The sequence below is a fragment of the Haemaphysalis longicornis genome, unplaced genomic scaffold, assembly GCF_048455015.1.
Source record: "Haemaphysalis longicornis isolate Haplotype H1 unplaced genomic scaffold, Haemaphysalis longicornis Haplotype H1 scaffold_7, whole genome shotgun sequence".
Lineage (NCBI taxonomy): Eukaryota > Metazoa > Arthropoda > Arachnida > Ixodida > Ixodidae > Haemaphysalis > Haemaphysalis longicornis.
In genome coordinates, this window is record NW_027526422.1 from 56321916 (window position 1) to 56338151 (window position 16236).

The following is a 16236-nucleotide window of genomic DNA, read 5'->3' on the forward strand; positions in this document are numbered from 1 at the left end:
TGAGCCGCTCACTGAGGCGAGCCGTTTAGCCCATCTCTAGGGTCATAGGAGGTGCAAGTCATTGGCCAGTTATAATCACGTGTCGGGGTGAGGATTTAGGGAATAGCTAGGGCGGACCTGCAGTGACGAAAGTTGGACGAAGGAGCAGAGGAGCTATGAAGCTCTTTTGGTGAGCATATCACGAGGATCACAAGAATCCCACAAAGCCAAACTGATCGGGGCAGGAGATTAGAGCAGTGCGAGGAGGCTCATTCGAGGACGCAGATGATGCTTGGCCTTTTTCCGGCCTCAGTGGCTAATGAATTCGCTGTGCATTCCAGAGGTGGACAAGATGGGGGCGACATGGGCTCTCGACCCAGGATTGGTTGGTTCGAGGACCGGCAGCTGAGATTGGCGGAGACGAAGCATTGGCGAGGGTAACGCGATAACCGGGACTAGGTTGGACGCCAAGGAACGGAAGGCGGATACCGTATTTTTGCGCATATAATCCGCACCCACACTTTCAGCCCGCAGGAGAAGAAAAAAAAATCCTCCCATATTGCCCTCACATATGATACAGGAAAGGCTGCACCAGAGCTACTGCTCAAGCAACACATCACACTACGTAGACAGAAAAGCGTATCTTTAGCAAGTAGAATACACTGACTGCAAAGTGAAAGTCAGTGTCACTGCTCTCGCTAGAGCTATCACTTGAGCCGCAGTCCTCACTGTTGTACACAAGGTTATCTTCATGGCACAACGCGCATTGCCGTGAAGCTGCACTAAAGGAAAAACCCCGCATATTATCCGCACCCCTACTCTGCTACCGATCTCATTTTTGGTGCAGGTTATATGCGCGAAAATAAAAACGGTAATAGCTCTGCCGAGTTCTTGTTTGAATGCCACTACAAAGGCCGTGCTTGCGGCTTGCAAAAAAAGAAATTAATGAGTTGCAAAGCTGAATGAAAAAGGCGGGGCAATTCAAAACCGAAAAAGATGGCCCTGGATAATTTCGGTGGCCAGGTGTCAACCCATCCAGCTGGTTGCTGTGTATACTCAAAAGCGTTAAAGGGAAGGGAGGATTAAAGGTGTCCAACAGGAGTGTAACTTGCTCCCTTGGGCCCACAATAATAAAGTAAGGTGTAGGAAAAGGCAGCGGTTGGTTTGTCTGTCTGCCTGCCCCTCGATTCAGCTGCCAGGCCAAAGTGAAAGAACACTCGACCGAGAATTACGAATAGGCAGGACCGTTCAAACTACATGGCCACAGTCCTTAGCGTAAAGAGAACCTCAAGTGCATGCGAGGCAGAACACAAGCACTTAACCCAGCGCTCCCGTGTTCTTTTAATCAAGAACGCACCTTGGGTCGGTATTTACGATAGCAAGTGGAAGAAAAAAAAAAAAAAGGCGTGCTAAAAATAACGCAGAGATGAGATGAACACAAACAGAACAAAGCTTGAGTTTGTGGTGTTTCAGGCATAACAATAAACAGAAGACAAAGGTGCGCAATGTCCCCCTAGCAGTGCAAAGGCAGGAAAACTGACTTGCACTGAACAAACCTCCACTAAATTCATCATGAGAGGAATGAGAGCGGAGGGGAATCAGTGGTAGAAGAATATCGTCTTTTGACAACATTTGCAGCGAAGCAAGCAGATACGCTGGTTGACATCTTTTGGTATGTCAACCACCCATCGTAACCAAACTTCAAAAAAGGAAACAAAAACGGCAACAAGGCAGCATTGTAGTTTTACCTATAGCAGACGAACATGTGGGCTGTCTGGTGATGCCAGACAGCCTTACAACATTTACATTTGTGCCGAACTGCTTTTCCAAAGCTGCTTACATTTGTCACTCAGGATTTTCGCCTGGCACTGGAAAAAAACTAGCAAATGTGGCAACACGTTTCACAACCACCACGGACGCAGTAGCAGTACACTCAACCTCAAACTCTCCAGGAGAATATTCACCTTTTGCACTAGACTTTTATTTCACCGAGGCAAGCTCGGCAGACACACATTCTGCAATAAATGGGCACGAAAAATGTACAAACACTTCAAACACAGAGGAGATGTTGCTCGAGTCTGCAAACACTGAGGAACATCGTGTGAGCAAATTTCCCAATGCGTTAGGAAGGCCCCCAGAAACAGTCGTGTCCTCCTTCAGTTCAAATAAACATAAATTGAAAAAGTAACACTGAGGACTTTGCAGCATTTGGTATGGTTCCTTCGTCAGAATCAGATGACAACCAAGTTAGGCAACTTAAAGCCGACATTGTGAGAGTTTTCAAATTCTAACACCACTTTAAACTTTACCACACCTTAGCACATGTCATCACACTTTTTTGTTTCATTCTGGTAACATAAAATGAGAAAAACAATGGCGTAAAAATGCGAATAGTATAACTCAGTCGTTTTTTGCTGCTCAAGTCCCAAGAAAAACACTACAAGTACATGAAGACAACTGTAGGGTGACATCAAAGCACTGCTTCCTTGAATGTTTCCTTGAGTCACAGCAGTTCGTGGTAGTCTGTCGCATTTACGACAAAACCTCAACCAACGTATTTCAAGTGGGCCCTCCCCACTGCCAGCCGCATCTTGCTACAAATATTGAGTGGATCTAACATCACAGCAACGTGTAGTACAGACATCAGAGTACAACATCCAGATACTGCAAATTCCCAAGAGACCGATCTCAAAACACTCGCTTACCGGGAGATGCCGCTGCCATGGATGATTGAATATAGGGTGCGTTTGACCGTTGACCACCAGGAGAAGCACTGCTTTTTAGCCAGAAGTACAGTTCCTGTTGTTGTCATCAATGTACTTTAGGCAAGGGCTAGTCTTAGCTTTCTTCTACTTCAAGACAGGTTTTTGTAGGAGTGGGAATTTCGTCTGGGAGCTTAGCATCAAGCTTATTCACACATTTTACCTGTCTAGCACATGGCTGCCATAATAAATGTGCATGCACTCATTGAAGGCTTACATTGAGCCCATAGCTAAGCCTGCTGGCAGCCAGACTTTTGCTTTGCAGTTTCGGCAATGCGCAAACATACAAGACAAAAACTTGCATGTTAAATACAAAACTCGCGCTCAGTAAAGGCTCGTTTCCACTCCCCTCATAACGTTTTTCCTGAATGCGCGGCATGTGTAAACGCCAAAAAAATCTTAACCGTCCAACTCGAAGAGTAGTGATACCACCAGCTCTTCTAAGAAGCGATTCTCTTTCAGGAAAAAAAACTTTTGAGGTTACTTTACTCCATGCAAAAACAGCGTGCCACCAGGCACCAAATACTCAAAGATGGAGCCAAGTCAATGCCAAAATCTCCCTTTATCACAAACGAATGGCCCAAATTTTGTCGCAATGCTCAATCTCCCAGAGTGCATCACTGCAGGAGCATCGCATCACATAGCCGCTAGCGAGATCGATCTCTTAGCTTTGGACATTAGGCACGCCTCCGTCACACTGCAACTTCATCAACAGCAGACGTTCGATAATCTAATGGACAAATAGTCTCTCGTGAATAGGACTAGATGTTCCCTACAACCACCAGTTATAACAATTAGGCATACATACAACATTACACAGGAACAGCTCACAATTTGGGTCCACAAAGCATGCAAGCGGAGTAGCTTGAACAAGCTGGGCACACAAGCAGCCTATCTACAACATGCTTTAACACACAGTTAACACACAATCGCAACACAAGCACGTTGCTTATTCGCTCTGTACAGCAAATTCACCAATGTTAACAATCTGCATGAAGGCAAAAAAACTAATAAAGCAGTAGAATCTGCTTTTTTTTTTAGGGAGGGTGGGTGGTATCATCAGATCACACAAACACAAACAGAAGTGAGTGAAGCAGTTGCCTGTGCTGAAGGTAACATCATCCAAGACAAACAGCATTTAACAAGCCATGAATGTGCACACCCAAATGTAGGCCCACGAGCACCAGTTTATTGCAGGCCTGAATCCCCAGAACCTAACAAGGTTGCCCCGCAAGACAACGCTAATCGCAAAGCACGCTCATGTGCTCTCTATGTGGTTCACTGCTCATCTCTCTGCATGCGTGAGCTGTCACAAACCTGAAATTTCGCATCGGAGATGCTGAGAAGGACTGCATTTATGCCAGTTTGCACCCATATTTAGGAATGCAGATAACTGAGCAGATTAAGGCCAAGGAAGAAAAAAAAGGGGTTTGGTATCAGTTGCTTCCAAGGACTACGCTCTCCGATTCGGATGCAAGCCCTAGCACCTTCCTCTTGAATTCGCGAGTTGAGCTTGTGTATTGAATGAAGTCAAGAACTGTGCACCCAAAAGAAAACAGCGGACGCGCATTGATCTTATCTGTAATCCGCAAGTACCGAGCTTAGCATAAGCACAGTGTTGGTTATGCCTCTGACAGTATTGGCAGTGGACTGCAGTGGTAGGCTGGTGAAAGGAGTACATGCCAAATTGAAGAGACCTACGAGTGAGCTGTGCATCTGCCAAACACAAAAATAACCCTTTTCGGACTCTGCCCAGCTCAACAAGCAGCACAGCACATGCAACCATAGCCTTATATATATAATGTAATATGAAATCACACTTTCTCCATTGTCCCAGTGCCCAAAGCAGTTTAAGAAGTGAAAAACAGTATACTTAAATGGAAGCAGGTGTCCTTCAAGTGCACACAAGTGCGAGCTGCACACACAGGCTACTTATGGGGAGCTTTGCAAACTTCCGTGCAAAAGAAAATACATGAAAGCAAACAAAAAGAACTGCAGAAACTTCAATACACTGCAACACCGCCAGAGCTGACGCAACACAATTCCATAAACGCATCACCATCTCTTTCACCAGCAAGCATCATGAAAGTCCCAGAGACTCTTCAACCCAAAGCAGCCCCCATAAAAACCTATGCTCATTTTAACAACTTGAACAGCAAGCGTTGCTTGCTAGTGAGGCGAGGGAATTGAAATTTCTAACATTACAGCGTTGTGCCCATTGACGAGAGCAGAGCCAGCTATGAAAGGAAGCTTAGGTGAGCCTGCCTCCCAAGCAGTGATTAACAGGCTTCAGCCAATGTGCCTTCGCCATTCGACAGAAATTTCAAGTGCACCCCAAATTGACTTGCTAGAGTGCAGCTTCACAACAGCATTGTGTTCAAGCTGGTGCTTGCACCACCACACACGTCCACCTTTTCAGATACACGGCAGCCTCCCGCATTCAGTTCCGACTATCCACTTCTAGGCGCTGCGTCTGCGACAAAACATCATGAATTACTGCGCAGAGGCTCAATACAGACTTGAACCATCTCAATCATCTTCCCTCCTGCCAACAAAAAAGGCAGAATAAGCACAACTACCGATGAACTTGATGGGACCACAAAGGCGACATACGACTCTGACTCGTTTGAAACATTCTTTATAGTACTTCTCTCCAATCTAGCTTGAAAAGAAATGTCACTGCCATCACTGACAAATTCCCATTTAAAAGGGGGCTTATTTAAAATTACTTGCTTCCTTCATTGTTACCCGTCGCATAATTACGAGAGTAGTCAAAATTCACCCACCCCGGTGGCTCAGTGGCTAAGGCGTTGTGCTGCTCAGCTCAGGGATGCGGGATCGATTCCGGTTGCACTGACAGCTTTTCAGGTGGAGAGGTGGAGGCAAAAGCGAAAACGCCGGTGTGTTCGAGAAAACGCCGGTGTGTTCGAGATTTCGGCGCACGTTATGTTCCGCATATGGTCAAAATTAATCCAGAGCTCTCCACTACAGCATGCCTCATAGCCCTTGTGCAGCTTTGGTGTGTGAAACTGCAATCCCCTCTTCCCCCTCCCCTTAAAAAAAAAAAAAAAAAAGAGCCTAAAATAAGCCAGTCACCCGTGTATATGAAAATGTGCAATCAAACAAGCACCCATTACCAGGTGGAACACAGTAGGGCCGTTTGCCTCAATAACAGTGTAGCAATGCATTCTGTTGCTACACACATTGAAGCTCTCACTGAGGAGAAGATAAGGCTCAAGTAAAAAAATCCCAACCCTATCAAATACCAAACCGAACATACTCTGGAGCGAACATACTCTGTCAGCTCTCCAAGACCACCGAGCAAAACTGTCACATCATTGCAAGAGCTACTTCACTCAAACTGAGGCACCACCGTGTCAGCTGCTCAGCTTTCAAATATTTGAACCGTTGTTAATTTCGTGCAAGTTGTTGTGCCTTCATGATTGTCTTATCATAGAATAAAGCATTTTTTTTTTAGATTTAAATCGCAGGAAGTTGTTTTACAAGCCCAGAATCTGTTTTCAATTGCAGTTGCTGCTATCGGTACACTAAATTGTACAGAAAAGTGAAAACAAGAAAACAAAACAAAACAAAAGTGTCTGAGGTGTAACCACACATTTTTTTCACTTTCCTAATTACTGAGCTTAACTAAACGCAGCTTGTGTCATAATGGCAATCTTTCATGCGAAGCAAAGCTGTATGTTGCCGTCATGGCCCCAGAAACTTGTTACATTTCACGGATCAACTTGTTTCCAAGCTGGCACATCTTTTAAACTAGTTACGATTCAGCCTATTTAACTCGAACAAACAAATTAGGAAGATTTTCGCCATCAAGAGACTTCATTTGAGCACGAGCCGTTGAGATTAAACACGACAAGGGGAAGCGCAGAGATTCACAGATCCGCTTTTCGCGAAGGTGACTCCACTAAGACCCCAACCACAGAAGTGGGGAGCGGGGCTACGGGACTGCGAGGCTTCCAGTAGCTTCGTACACTGGGCTGTTGCGCCCTAGGAGGTGCGGTCCGTGACTGCCGCCCTGTCAGCTCCACGAGGGCGCTGCGGTTGCCGAGGTCCTCGTGGCCGGCCGCTCCTCAGGCCAGGTCCATGTAGGGGCAGCACAAGGAGGCCAGGCTGGGCTTGCAGCGGCCCAGGGAGCGGTAGCGTGCGCCGGGCGAGATTCCGCGCAGGACGAGCGCCGCCACGCACAGGCTGCCTCAGCTGCTCTGCTTGGTGCTCCGGATGCGGCCCAGGTGGCAGGACTCGCGCGAGTCGCGGGTCGCGCACCCACTGCACGCGCCCACGGGTGCCCGCCGCTCGTCCTCGTCGTCACTCGTGTAGCACGTGGTGGCACGCGCCACGGCACCGCGCGTGCTCGTCGCCTGCATCAGTTCGGGGTCAGGCCCGTTGCGGTTCTCGTACAGCAGGATGTTCAGGGTCTCCTCGTAGATGCGGGCCTCGGGGAACTCCACCTGTCGAGCGGTGGCCACAAGCACGTCAAGCGGGTCACTGTGTTGACAAAGCATTGTGGAGGACACATTTCTTCTCGTGTACCATCACATTACGGCAAAAAATTGTATTTTTAGGACGCAGCCCTTTGGCGCCCGTCTCTGGGCTGAGCCACGTCGCCGTCGTAACCGAGTGAACGATGGCAAGACCGAACAGTGAAAGAAAGCGAAGGAGGAGGGCATCACGAAATTGTTAGGGGAGGGCGGTTCACCGTGGTAGGGGGCAGTATGCTGTGCATGCACGAGACACTCGTCTGACAATGCTGGCGAAAACGTGAGGGGGCGTGCGCGTGACGATGGTGTGCATTTCCTGCCTAAGACGCGGGTCACAGTCCCTTCCTGAGAAACACTTCGTGCCGCCGACACAGAGGCTCATCATCGCTGCCATCGAGAGAACCCACAAATGAGTGCTGCCCCAGCGCACTGCTGCTGCGCCCAAATATCGCATTAGGAAGTATTGTAATCACCAGCCTTTTTTTCTTTTCATATACATACTCACACACGCAGTGGCTGTAAAGTTTGTATTACTGCCACATAGACCTAGCGATAAACACTAACGCAACTGACTTTCTTCTCTACATAGTCATCCTTTAAGGCCACGACTTCTGCTGCCAACGTTACAGTAGCTGGTGAACCTATTTTAGTACAACTCCTACTTTCATACATTGACGAACTGCTGCTTGTCAGACATCGCATTTATACCGCCCTGAAAAAGCTTCTCAAATGGTGGGCTCCTTACATGATGGAATGAAATGAAACAACCAGGCATGTGATACGGTAAATAAGGAGGATGAGGCAAATGTTTGTACCAGGGTGACCTCGCATGTATGCCTGCCAGCTGTGCCGATTAAGCCCGGGTGAACTCGTGAAACAACTGCACCCACTCTGTCAGCTTTCGGCCTGCTTGTTTTCCCAAAGGCAGGGGTGGAACAGGGTACATGGGTTTTGGAGCAGCCCTGAGAACCGGCAAAATTACCTTGTGTAGCAGGCAGAAATACAGTTTGGCAGGGGGCTGGCATAAGCTGCTGTGCCAGCTCGCTGCCAATTGAGGATAATCTATTTATCTCCTATATCAGGTGCTCTATTGTGCGCTAGACCCTACTCCGAATCAGGAACGCCATTCTTGTTTTATATCTGGAAATTTAAGATATGCGAAGTCATTTACCTTCAGCCTCAGCGAAAGCGCCATGTTATCACTGTTCAAACGGTAACCATGCCCACAGTGGAAAGGGGTCAGATAACAGCCCTCACTTCCTGTCCCATTGACGAAAGTGTTAAGCGAACTCATGGCGGCATTGGCGGCATTCTATAAAACAAGGTGTTTGCTTTGTATCAACCAGTGGTTTCAGTACATGCGAAGCAGAATATACCTTTGTCTTTGCCCGTCACACAGGTGCGAGAGTTGGCAAATGTACTCCGTAGGCTATGTAACGAGAGCGTGTTACAAGGCATAATTAATGCTGAACCATACCCCACATAAGCAAAGCTAACCCCAAAGTTTACACGCAAAAAAGAGTAACTACCTCACAACAAAAGCGAACCGAATTAGCAAGCGAGGGCAAAGCGTCCAAGACCCTGTTTGTTCAATACAAGCATCTATGCTCAGAAAAAAATGCTCGACTAAATTTAAGTTCACTTTCAATAAACTACAACCGTTCATGTGAATATTATTGTATCTCTTTTCCATCTGTCTGCGATGACACAAAAACATTTCATGTTTGGTCACTATTTTCCACTGATTGTGGCGCATCAGCTGGCACTGGTAAACAGAACCGTGCAAATGCGAAAGGCGGAAAAGGCGCGCAGTGCCTGCAGCCTTACAGCTAGCAAAAGCCAACTTCCACAGCCACTCATAGCCTTGATGAAACCGAAGGCAGAAGTTTTCGGGCACAGGACATCATGGCAGTCGTATCTCACGGGTCAATTCGAGCTCCATGGCGCAAGAAGGTGCTGCCAGACACGTTTGGAGCAATGGGGTCCGTTCGGCGCAGGATGGCACAGGTAAACAAGTTTGGCTCTCAATGGCGCAAATGGTGGAGCTGTTCCACCCCTGCAAAGGCCACTTCATCAGGACAACACCGCCTGTACAACATTGTCTGATATGTCAGCTGCTTCCCAATGGAAGCAGTAGGGACGCCTCAGCAGGGTCCGCTGGTGCACCCCACACTACGGATCAGTGGAGAAACTGTGCGTCCTAGGCCTTGCGGAGGCTGCAGAAACTCTGTGGTTCATTTCGCACAGTTTCTGTGAAGCAGCGCTGCCCGGCAAACAGTAATGACGTGGCACTACCCGGTGGACACAGCACGTGGAAAGGCTAGCGAGCAGGGAAAGGCAGGAGACAGCAACAGGAATGTGGCTGTTTCGCCATGTTCAGCTAATAAAATAGGCGATGAAGTACAGGTGGTGTTGGTCAGGAAGGTCAGGAACCCAAACAATAGAGTGCACTGATAGCAATCAGAGTTCTGCAACCTGTGGTTCTTCACGCTGACACGTAAGTACCGCCTGGATGCAATACCGGCTTTATCAGCAGTGTTATCTTCTTGGTCAAATGACACCCTGTACGCCATAAGCAGCTCAGAATGAATTGCATTTGCAGTGTTCTCTTTCAAATTCAGAACACCTGCCACTTCAACTTTCTCCATTCACGGCACCACTCTGACTTCAGCACACTTGTGGCTATCTGCGTTGCGTGCCACGACAAGAAGGGACAAGCTGTTCTCATGCAACAGCTGCTTATTTGTGGGCATCAATAATGGAAACTTTACGACCAAATGGCTGTTGAATGTATCCACTCATTTTTTTATCTCCCTCTCTCTCACACACACACATGCACTCTCTCACTTTGACTGCGCTCTACAAGTAATCAAAGTCACCACTTTAGGTACTCATAATTCCATAGTTGAAAGAAAGTCTGTCTTGGTTTTCGACCTTTTTCTATTTGTTCAGAATTATTGCTCCACGCTAAGAACATTCCCCAGCTTGACCTTAATAGATAATATGCAGCATTATTCAAATGAAAACTTCAAAACAACCTTCTGCTTAAATATGCAAAGTCCTTACTGAGCCAGATTTTATAACCTTTTCAACAACTGCACAGTAAGAAATGGCAATATGTACATTTCGTTTTCTTGTCTCGATACCAAGCATATATGCTCACATACTTAGGCTAGGAAGTAATTTCTCAACAATTTTGGTTCAGAGAATTTTAGGCTGCAAGGTAGTTTCAGCTTTCCAAATGTTTGCCCATTCAGGGTTTTGTTTCCACAACATGAGGGCCCAGCCAAAGTCAAGCTTCTACCACTTAAAGGTGTGGCAAATCTCACTGTAGTGGGCTCGGTGGCATCAAAGAAGTATGGTTCGGGCCCTCCAGCTCCTACCACTCTAAGAAAACTTTAAAGGTGGCAGGTTCACCCCTCTTACTTTGGTGTGCTTCTTGTCTGTCGCGTAGACTATGGATGTGCAGCAGACCTCAGCGACTTTCTTGCCGTGCCCATAAAAGGTCCAGCAGCAGATCTCGTTGCTGCCTATGACGTCCTTGATGAACAGGACGCGGCTGCAAAACCTCAGCGAGAGCCGGTCAAACATCTCCACATTTTTCAGCAGGTTGTCGTCTGACGTGCTGCAAGAAGAGGAGAGGAGTGCACATTCAGCTTTTCATTACTATACATCTGCAAAAATTTCGAGTTCATTCACTCAAGGAATGAATAAATAGACTTTTATTCGACAAAGAAGGCCTAAGGCGTGTTCAGAGGAAAGGGGCAAGAGTGTTTTCGCCTCCTCCTCACCACACCAAAGGACCCCTAATGTCAAGTACTTAGGTTCATGGCATTTATTCCATTTCCTCTCACTATGTGCCCGAGTGCTGTAGCCTAGATACCGTGTTCTTGCTTCAACCATTTCTGTTCACAAGTTGCTCCCTGATGTTGCTACCGTTTGTTGTTCAAAGAAATTAGTACTGATACATAAATCTTAGCAATGCTCACAACTTATTTTGTTGACAGGCATGTAGGTTCACTGGCACTGTATATAAATACATTACAGAGAAACCTTGTTAAACCGTACCTGACGGGGACGCGAAGAAAGCCTGTACAAACCGGCACTACGGTTTATTAGAATGCATTAGGTTAAAAGGAAAACGCGTCGGGGATTTGGCTTAACCACATATAAAAAGAAACTACGGCTTATGTGGGTACCGTTTAACGAGATTCCACGGTATTACGGCTTTTTTCGCCTTCAAGAAGCTGCTTATAAAAATTTACGATGCCATTTGCCAGAATACACCCCTTCAAGCTGATATGCACATAGATCGGGCCCTTCATTTAAGTGCACGAAGCACAGACAGCTACTGAATATTGAAATTTACAACATGGTTGTCTGTCTTGAAAAACGATACTGCAAACGAACTCAAAATAAGTACGAGCCACGCGCATTAAGCGCAGACTCAGAAAGCAAGGAATTAACGTCTCAGCCACGCTTATCCTTTCGCACAAGCATGTTTGTCAGCGATGGCTTTTGTTAACAGCCTCTAATCCTACAAGTGAATCCATGTGACACCATACGGGAGGGAAAAAGCAGAAGCTTGCAAGTTTCCACAGCTCTATGTTTTCCCCGCCTAAATGTGCGTTAAAACTGGCATAATTGTTGCTGGCATGCAGCAACCTTTCTGCAAACCAAACTTGTAGTTTTCATCGTTCTTTTAACAAAGCTTATTGCAAACTTTTTTGTGAACCTCACAAGTTATTGCATCTACTGGCACCCCATCAAGTGGCTGTTGTTATTGTATGCTTACACTACCCTGCTGTATACTCCACAGAGGGCTTTTGCATGCATATCTTTGCAAAAAGAAAACGAATGTTTGAAAGTGGTGTCACCTCTTTTTGGAAGTATCCCTTGTTGCCACAGAACTTAGTTCATGCACGTCTACATTTACGTGCATACGCAGTCAGCTGTCCTTTTCAGTGAGTTGGTATGCCAGCTGCTATGCAGTTACATTGATCGTGGCAAACATCCTGTCAGGCACGGATGCTGTTTATGCAACCCACAGAACAGCCACAAGCCTTACATAATGCATGCAGTCCCATGACAACTGCTTAGTTTCCCCTGGTGTAGCGAGCCGGGCATCTCGGCTAAGCTGACATCGCCCGCCAGTTTCATTAAAGATTGTTCTTTCTCTCTTAGATGCAAGATCTAAAGAAACAAATTACCACCAGAAATTTAATGAAGTGCATGTTGTTACACAGCCGTATAAAAGAACTGAGCCGTACCTGGTGTAAGAATACTTGTTGTTATGTCTGTTGATAAGAAGCTTGACCAAGGGCTGAAACATGATAGTAGCACAAGTTAAAACTTTCCGCCCATTTACACATAGTGCGGCACTCGACAGGAAAGCTACAAGAAAAGCAATACCAGTTCCGTGCGCTAAAACGATCTGCCTGCTACTTAATTTGGTAATACGTGCAAGTTATGGCGCACGAAATAGTAAAATAAAGAAGAAAAAATTGGCCGTGTATCTGCTCCTTTCGTTGGAAATGTCGACAACAGACGATATTCTTTCATCAACTTCTGCCAAGTAAATGCCTCCCTTCACTTTCTCGCTCACATCTCATCATGTTCCTCTCCCGTCGTGCTCCTCCCAAGGTAAACACGCTAGAGGTTTGCTCAGGTCAATTTAAATTTACTGCGTTCCACTGCTCCTGGCCAGGTGCCTCGATGCCAGCGTTGCTATACGGCGGAGACACATTTGAATCGAGGCGTTCTACTTCAACGCTTATAGAACCTCATTGCCCTACTCCACATGTGTTCCAAGCGGAACGTGGAACCGATCTAGTAAAACCTTTCGTAACTGTTTCCGTTTGATTTCTTAAAATGCCGTAGAAGCTATAGTGGCGCAGGCGACGGAGTGAATTTTTTTATGCAGTGAATGCAGTTTTTCATTTAATACCCCTGTCAAACGTGCCTATTTAAGTGCACTTACACAAAGAGTGCACTCGGCTAAAATGTCATTCGGGAGCAGCTAAACAGCAAACACGAATGACACGTTACAAGGAACGCACTTTAAGCTGAGTGTGGTCCCAAAACACACTTCACCGGGGCCAGCTCACCGAGTGAGTAATCTCGTGAACAGAAGTCCGAAAATCGGAAAAATTAACCTAAAACCGCCAGCGTTTAGAAGATAATAAGTAACGTGAAAAGTTAATTATAGATATATTGCTTATTTACTCTTACAAAAATTGAAGCAGTGACGAAAAATAAGAAAATAACCTCTCTCTCAACAACGTGCCAGCGCCGCCTGGTGGGTGTTTTGCTCCATGGCCAGCCATTCTCTGCGGCGTTCTCGTAGGTGGTTTCTTGTGGCCCTGTGATTGTGTTCCTGCTTCAGCCTATTTCTGTTGTATTCAACGCTTTCAGATAATTTCCTCCAAACAATAATGCTGCTGTCATTCACTCCGCAGTGAATAACAGTGAAGATATCAGCGCGGGTGTTCAGTCGCCGTCTCGACTCTGTTTTTTGTGGTCTTGTGTGAGGCGCCGATTGCGATTTTAAACAATGCAAACATGACGGAATGGTTACATTATTCCTCACATGATAAAGAGGGGGAATTTCAAGTAATTTTGCATAATATTTACGCCGGCTATCGTCACTGACACCACAGCCAAGTGCACTTAATTTCGTCGTTTAGCAGCCCGCAGCCTAATTGTCACTTGGGAAGCCAGAGTGCACTTGGCGGAAGTGCACTTAAATACGCATGTTTGACAGGGGTATAAATCAAGCATCCATGAATTTTTTCTAAAAGAACAGTGCAAATATCACTTATGTACTGATGTTCTGCCTCATATTTGCGTAATGTTTTGTTGTTCAACAATGTTGACAAGTATGAACACTGCCACCGGACTTAGACGTGTAGATATGGCTGAGGGTATATAAACCTTGTGCAACTTATATTTCACCTTGGCCGGGTGGCTGAATCGTGTTGTAGACAGACCGACATACACAGATACCAAAATTTTTTCGTTTAAGTAGCCCAAGAAAGACTATCATCTTTGGCAAGAAGCAAGTTATCACAACACACACGGAAATCACTGCACTTCGTTGGCCACAACGCTAGCTGGCCTGAAGTCTCTACCTGCATACACTACGAAAACCATACTCGCCAACTCGAAAGAGCGATATGGGGCGACTCGGATGCTCACCTTGGTCGAGGTACTTATCAATAGGTTGCCTTCCTTCTCATTTGTGATGAGCGGAACTCTGCAAATCGGTTCCTGCGAGCTTTCTTTCTTCTGCAGCGCAGCTTCGCAGCTCTCGACGAGTGCCTGAATGAGGTAGTATTTGGCTTCGGCTAGCAGTTCGGCGATCTCCCTCGTCGACTCCGGCAAAGGAACCGAACCGTCTCGGAGAAAGTTCAGGATAGTTCCGAAATGTTTTCCGCATCGATCTATGAGGATCCAGCCTGCAAAACAGGGAAGCGAGATGTGCACGCAAGCAAGTCTGAACGACTAAGGTTTGCGGGCGCATCGCAGCTGTAGCGGGACGAACAACAGGTGATATATCAAGGCCCGTTACAGCGTTTAAAGTAACATCGACCGTGCAACCTGAGCTAAACCAAGCGCCGCTTGATGACTCGACGTCAATGGGTCGCGATGGGAGTGGCATACGATGCATGCACACGGCCGGCCGACAGGGCAGCACGGCGGCGGCGATCGCGGCCAGCACTCACCCTCAGAGTCGGTGAGGACCTCCATCCGACCGCTGAACATCGCCCTGAGCATGCTGTCATGCTTAGTGAGCGTTCCAATGGTGGTGTAATGGAGGGAGCCGCCTACGTTGAGCTTTACATACTGGCTCGGGCTCCCGTTGATGACAGTCCTGTGATCGCCAGACATGGTTTTCGCCTCCTCGGCTGTCGGCCCCGGCGGCGGCAGCGTTGAGGCGCACACGGCCTCTATGATTGCCCCGTGCTAGTCCCTGGCAGGTGCCTCAGTACGACTGACCAAGATGGTAGCTACGAGCGCGAGGAAAAAAACGCTCACGGAGGCACTCTGCGAAAGGTCCAATTTCTGACAACGCGCGCGCTACATTCGGCAAAATCGCTCGCGCGGAGCTCACGTGACCTCGATGGAGCCGCGTGCCTTTTTGCCGCTTTCCGCGTCCGTCTCCGCGACGTAAGGTAGGGCGAGCCGAAACCGAAACTGAAGCAAGTAAGAGACTAGCCGCTCCCGCGCTTTCGCGATATCCGTATCATAAATTTTCTCGACTTCACTGTAAGAAACTATATGGCTCGTGGTACAGCCTTTGGGTTACCTTTTTTTTTTTGTAGCTCATTTTGCACGTTCGGCAGACGCCTACCGTCCTCCGGCGTGCGCTGCGTGGCACTTTTCCGATATCGCTATTTATCCCCGGCTCGTGCCTCGCGCTCTGGTTTTTGCACGATTCTCCGTACTTCACAACAATTTTTTGCATCTCACGCGTTCCATAAAAGCTTAAAATGTGAGAGGCAACTGTGCCAAGTTCACCTAAAAATCTCTATTAGAAAAAGCGTACCGCGGGATTATACGCCTCGAGCGCGGCCTGTAGGGGCGCCACTGAAATCCCCCTAGCGGCCCGTTTCGAAAGCAGGCGCGGGAGTCCCCGGCCCGCTCCCCCCTGTCGCCGTTGCTTTTGGGACTCGTTCAAAACAGCGATTTACCGTTTGTACGCGTTCGAAATACCGAAAAACGTGGAGCAGGCACTCTGTTTGCAAGCCTGGTGTGTTCACGAGAGTATAAACGTTTATGACGCGATCTTAGAAAGATCTATATGAGCGCCGGGCGTGTGTCACAGGCCGGCGTCCCGAAGCGAGCATTTGCATGTAGCTGATTGCAATCTGCTGCCCTGAAATTTAATGGCAGTGTCTCCGTAATCAGTGTTTCCTCCGATGGTCATGTTGCGGCCATACACACTATGATGTAAATCGACTTTGTGCACTACAAAATGCAGCGGAGCACTCATA

The 16236-nt window shown here is 47.2% G+C and overlaps 1 protein-coding gene across 1 annotated transcript; it reads right to left on the reverse strand.

The window, feature by feature from the left end:
* Nucleotides 1–5803: 5803 nt before the first annotated feature.
* Nucleotides 5804–15350, reverse strand: LOC144145702 (BTB/POZ domain-containing adapter for CUL3-mediated RhoA degradation protein 3). The gene is made up of 5 exons (XM_077677384.1): nt 14965–15350; nt 14438–14697; nt 12511–12563; nt 10667–10865; nt 5804–7210 (listed from the first exon to the last, which is right to left on the reverse strand). Exons 1-5 carry the CDS (start codon nt 15128–15130, stop codon nt 6956–6958), a joined length of 933 nt encoding a protein of 310 aa, XP_077533510.1. The 5' UTR covers nt 15131–15350; the 3' UTR covers nt 5804–6955.
* Nucleotides 15351–16236: the final 886 nt, after the last annotated feature.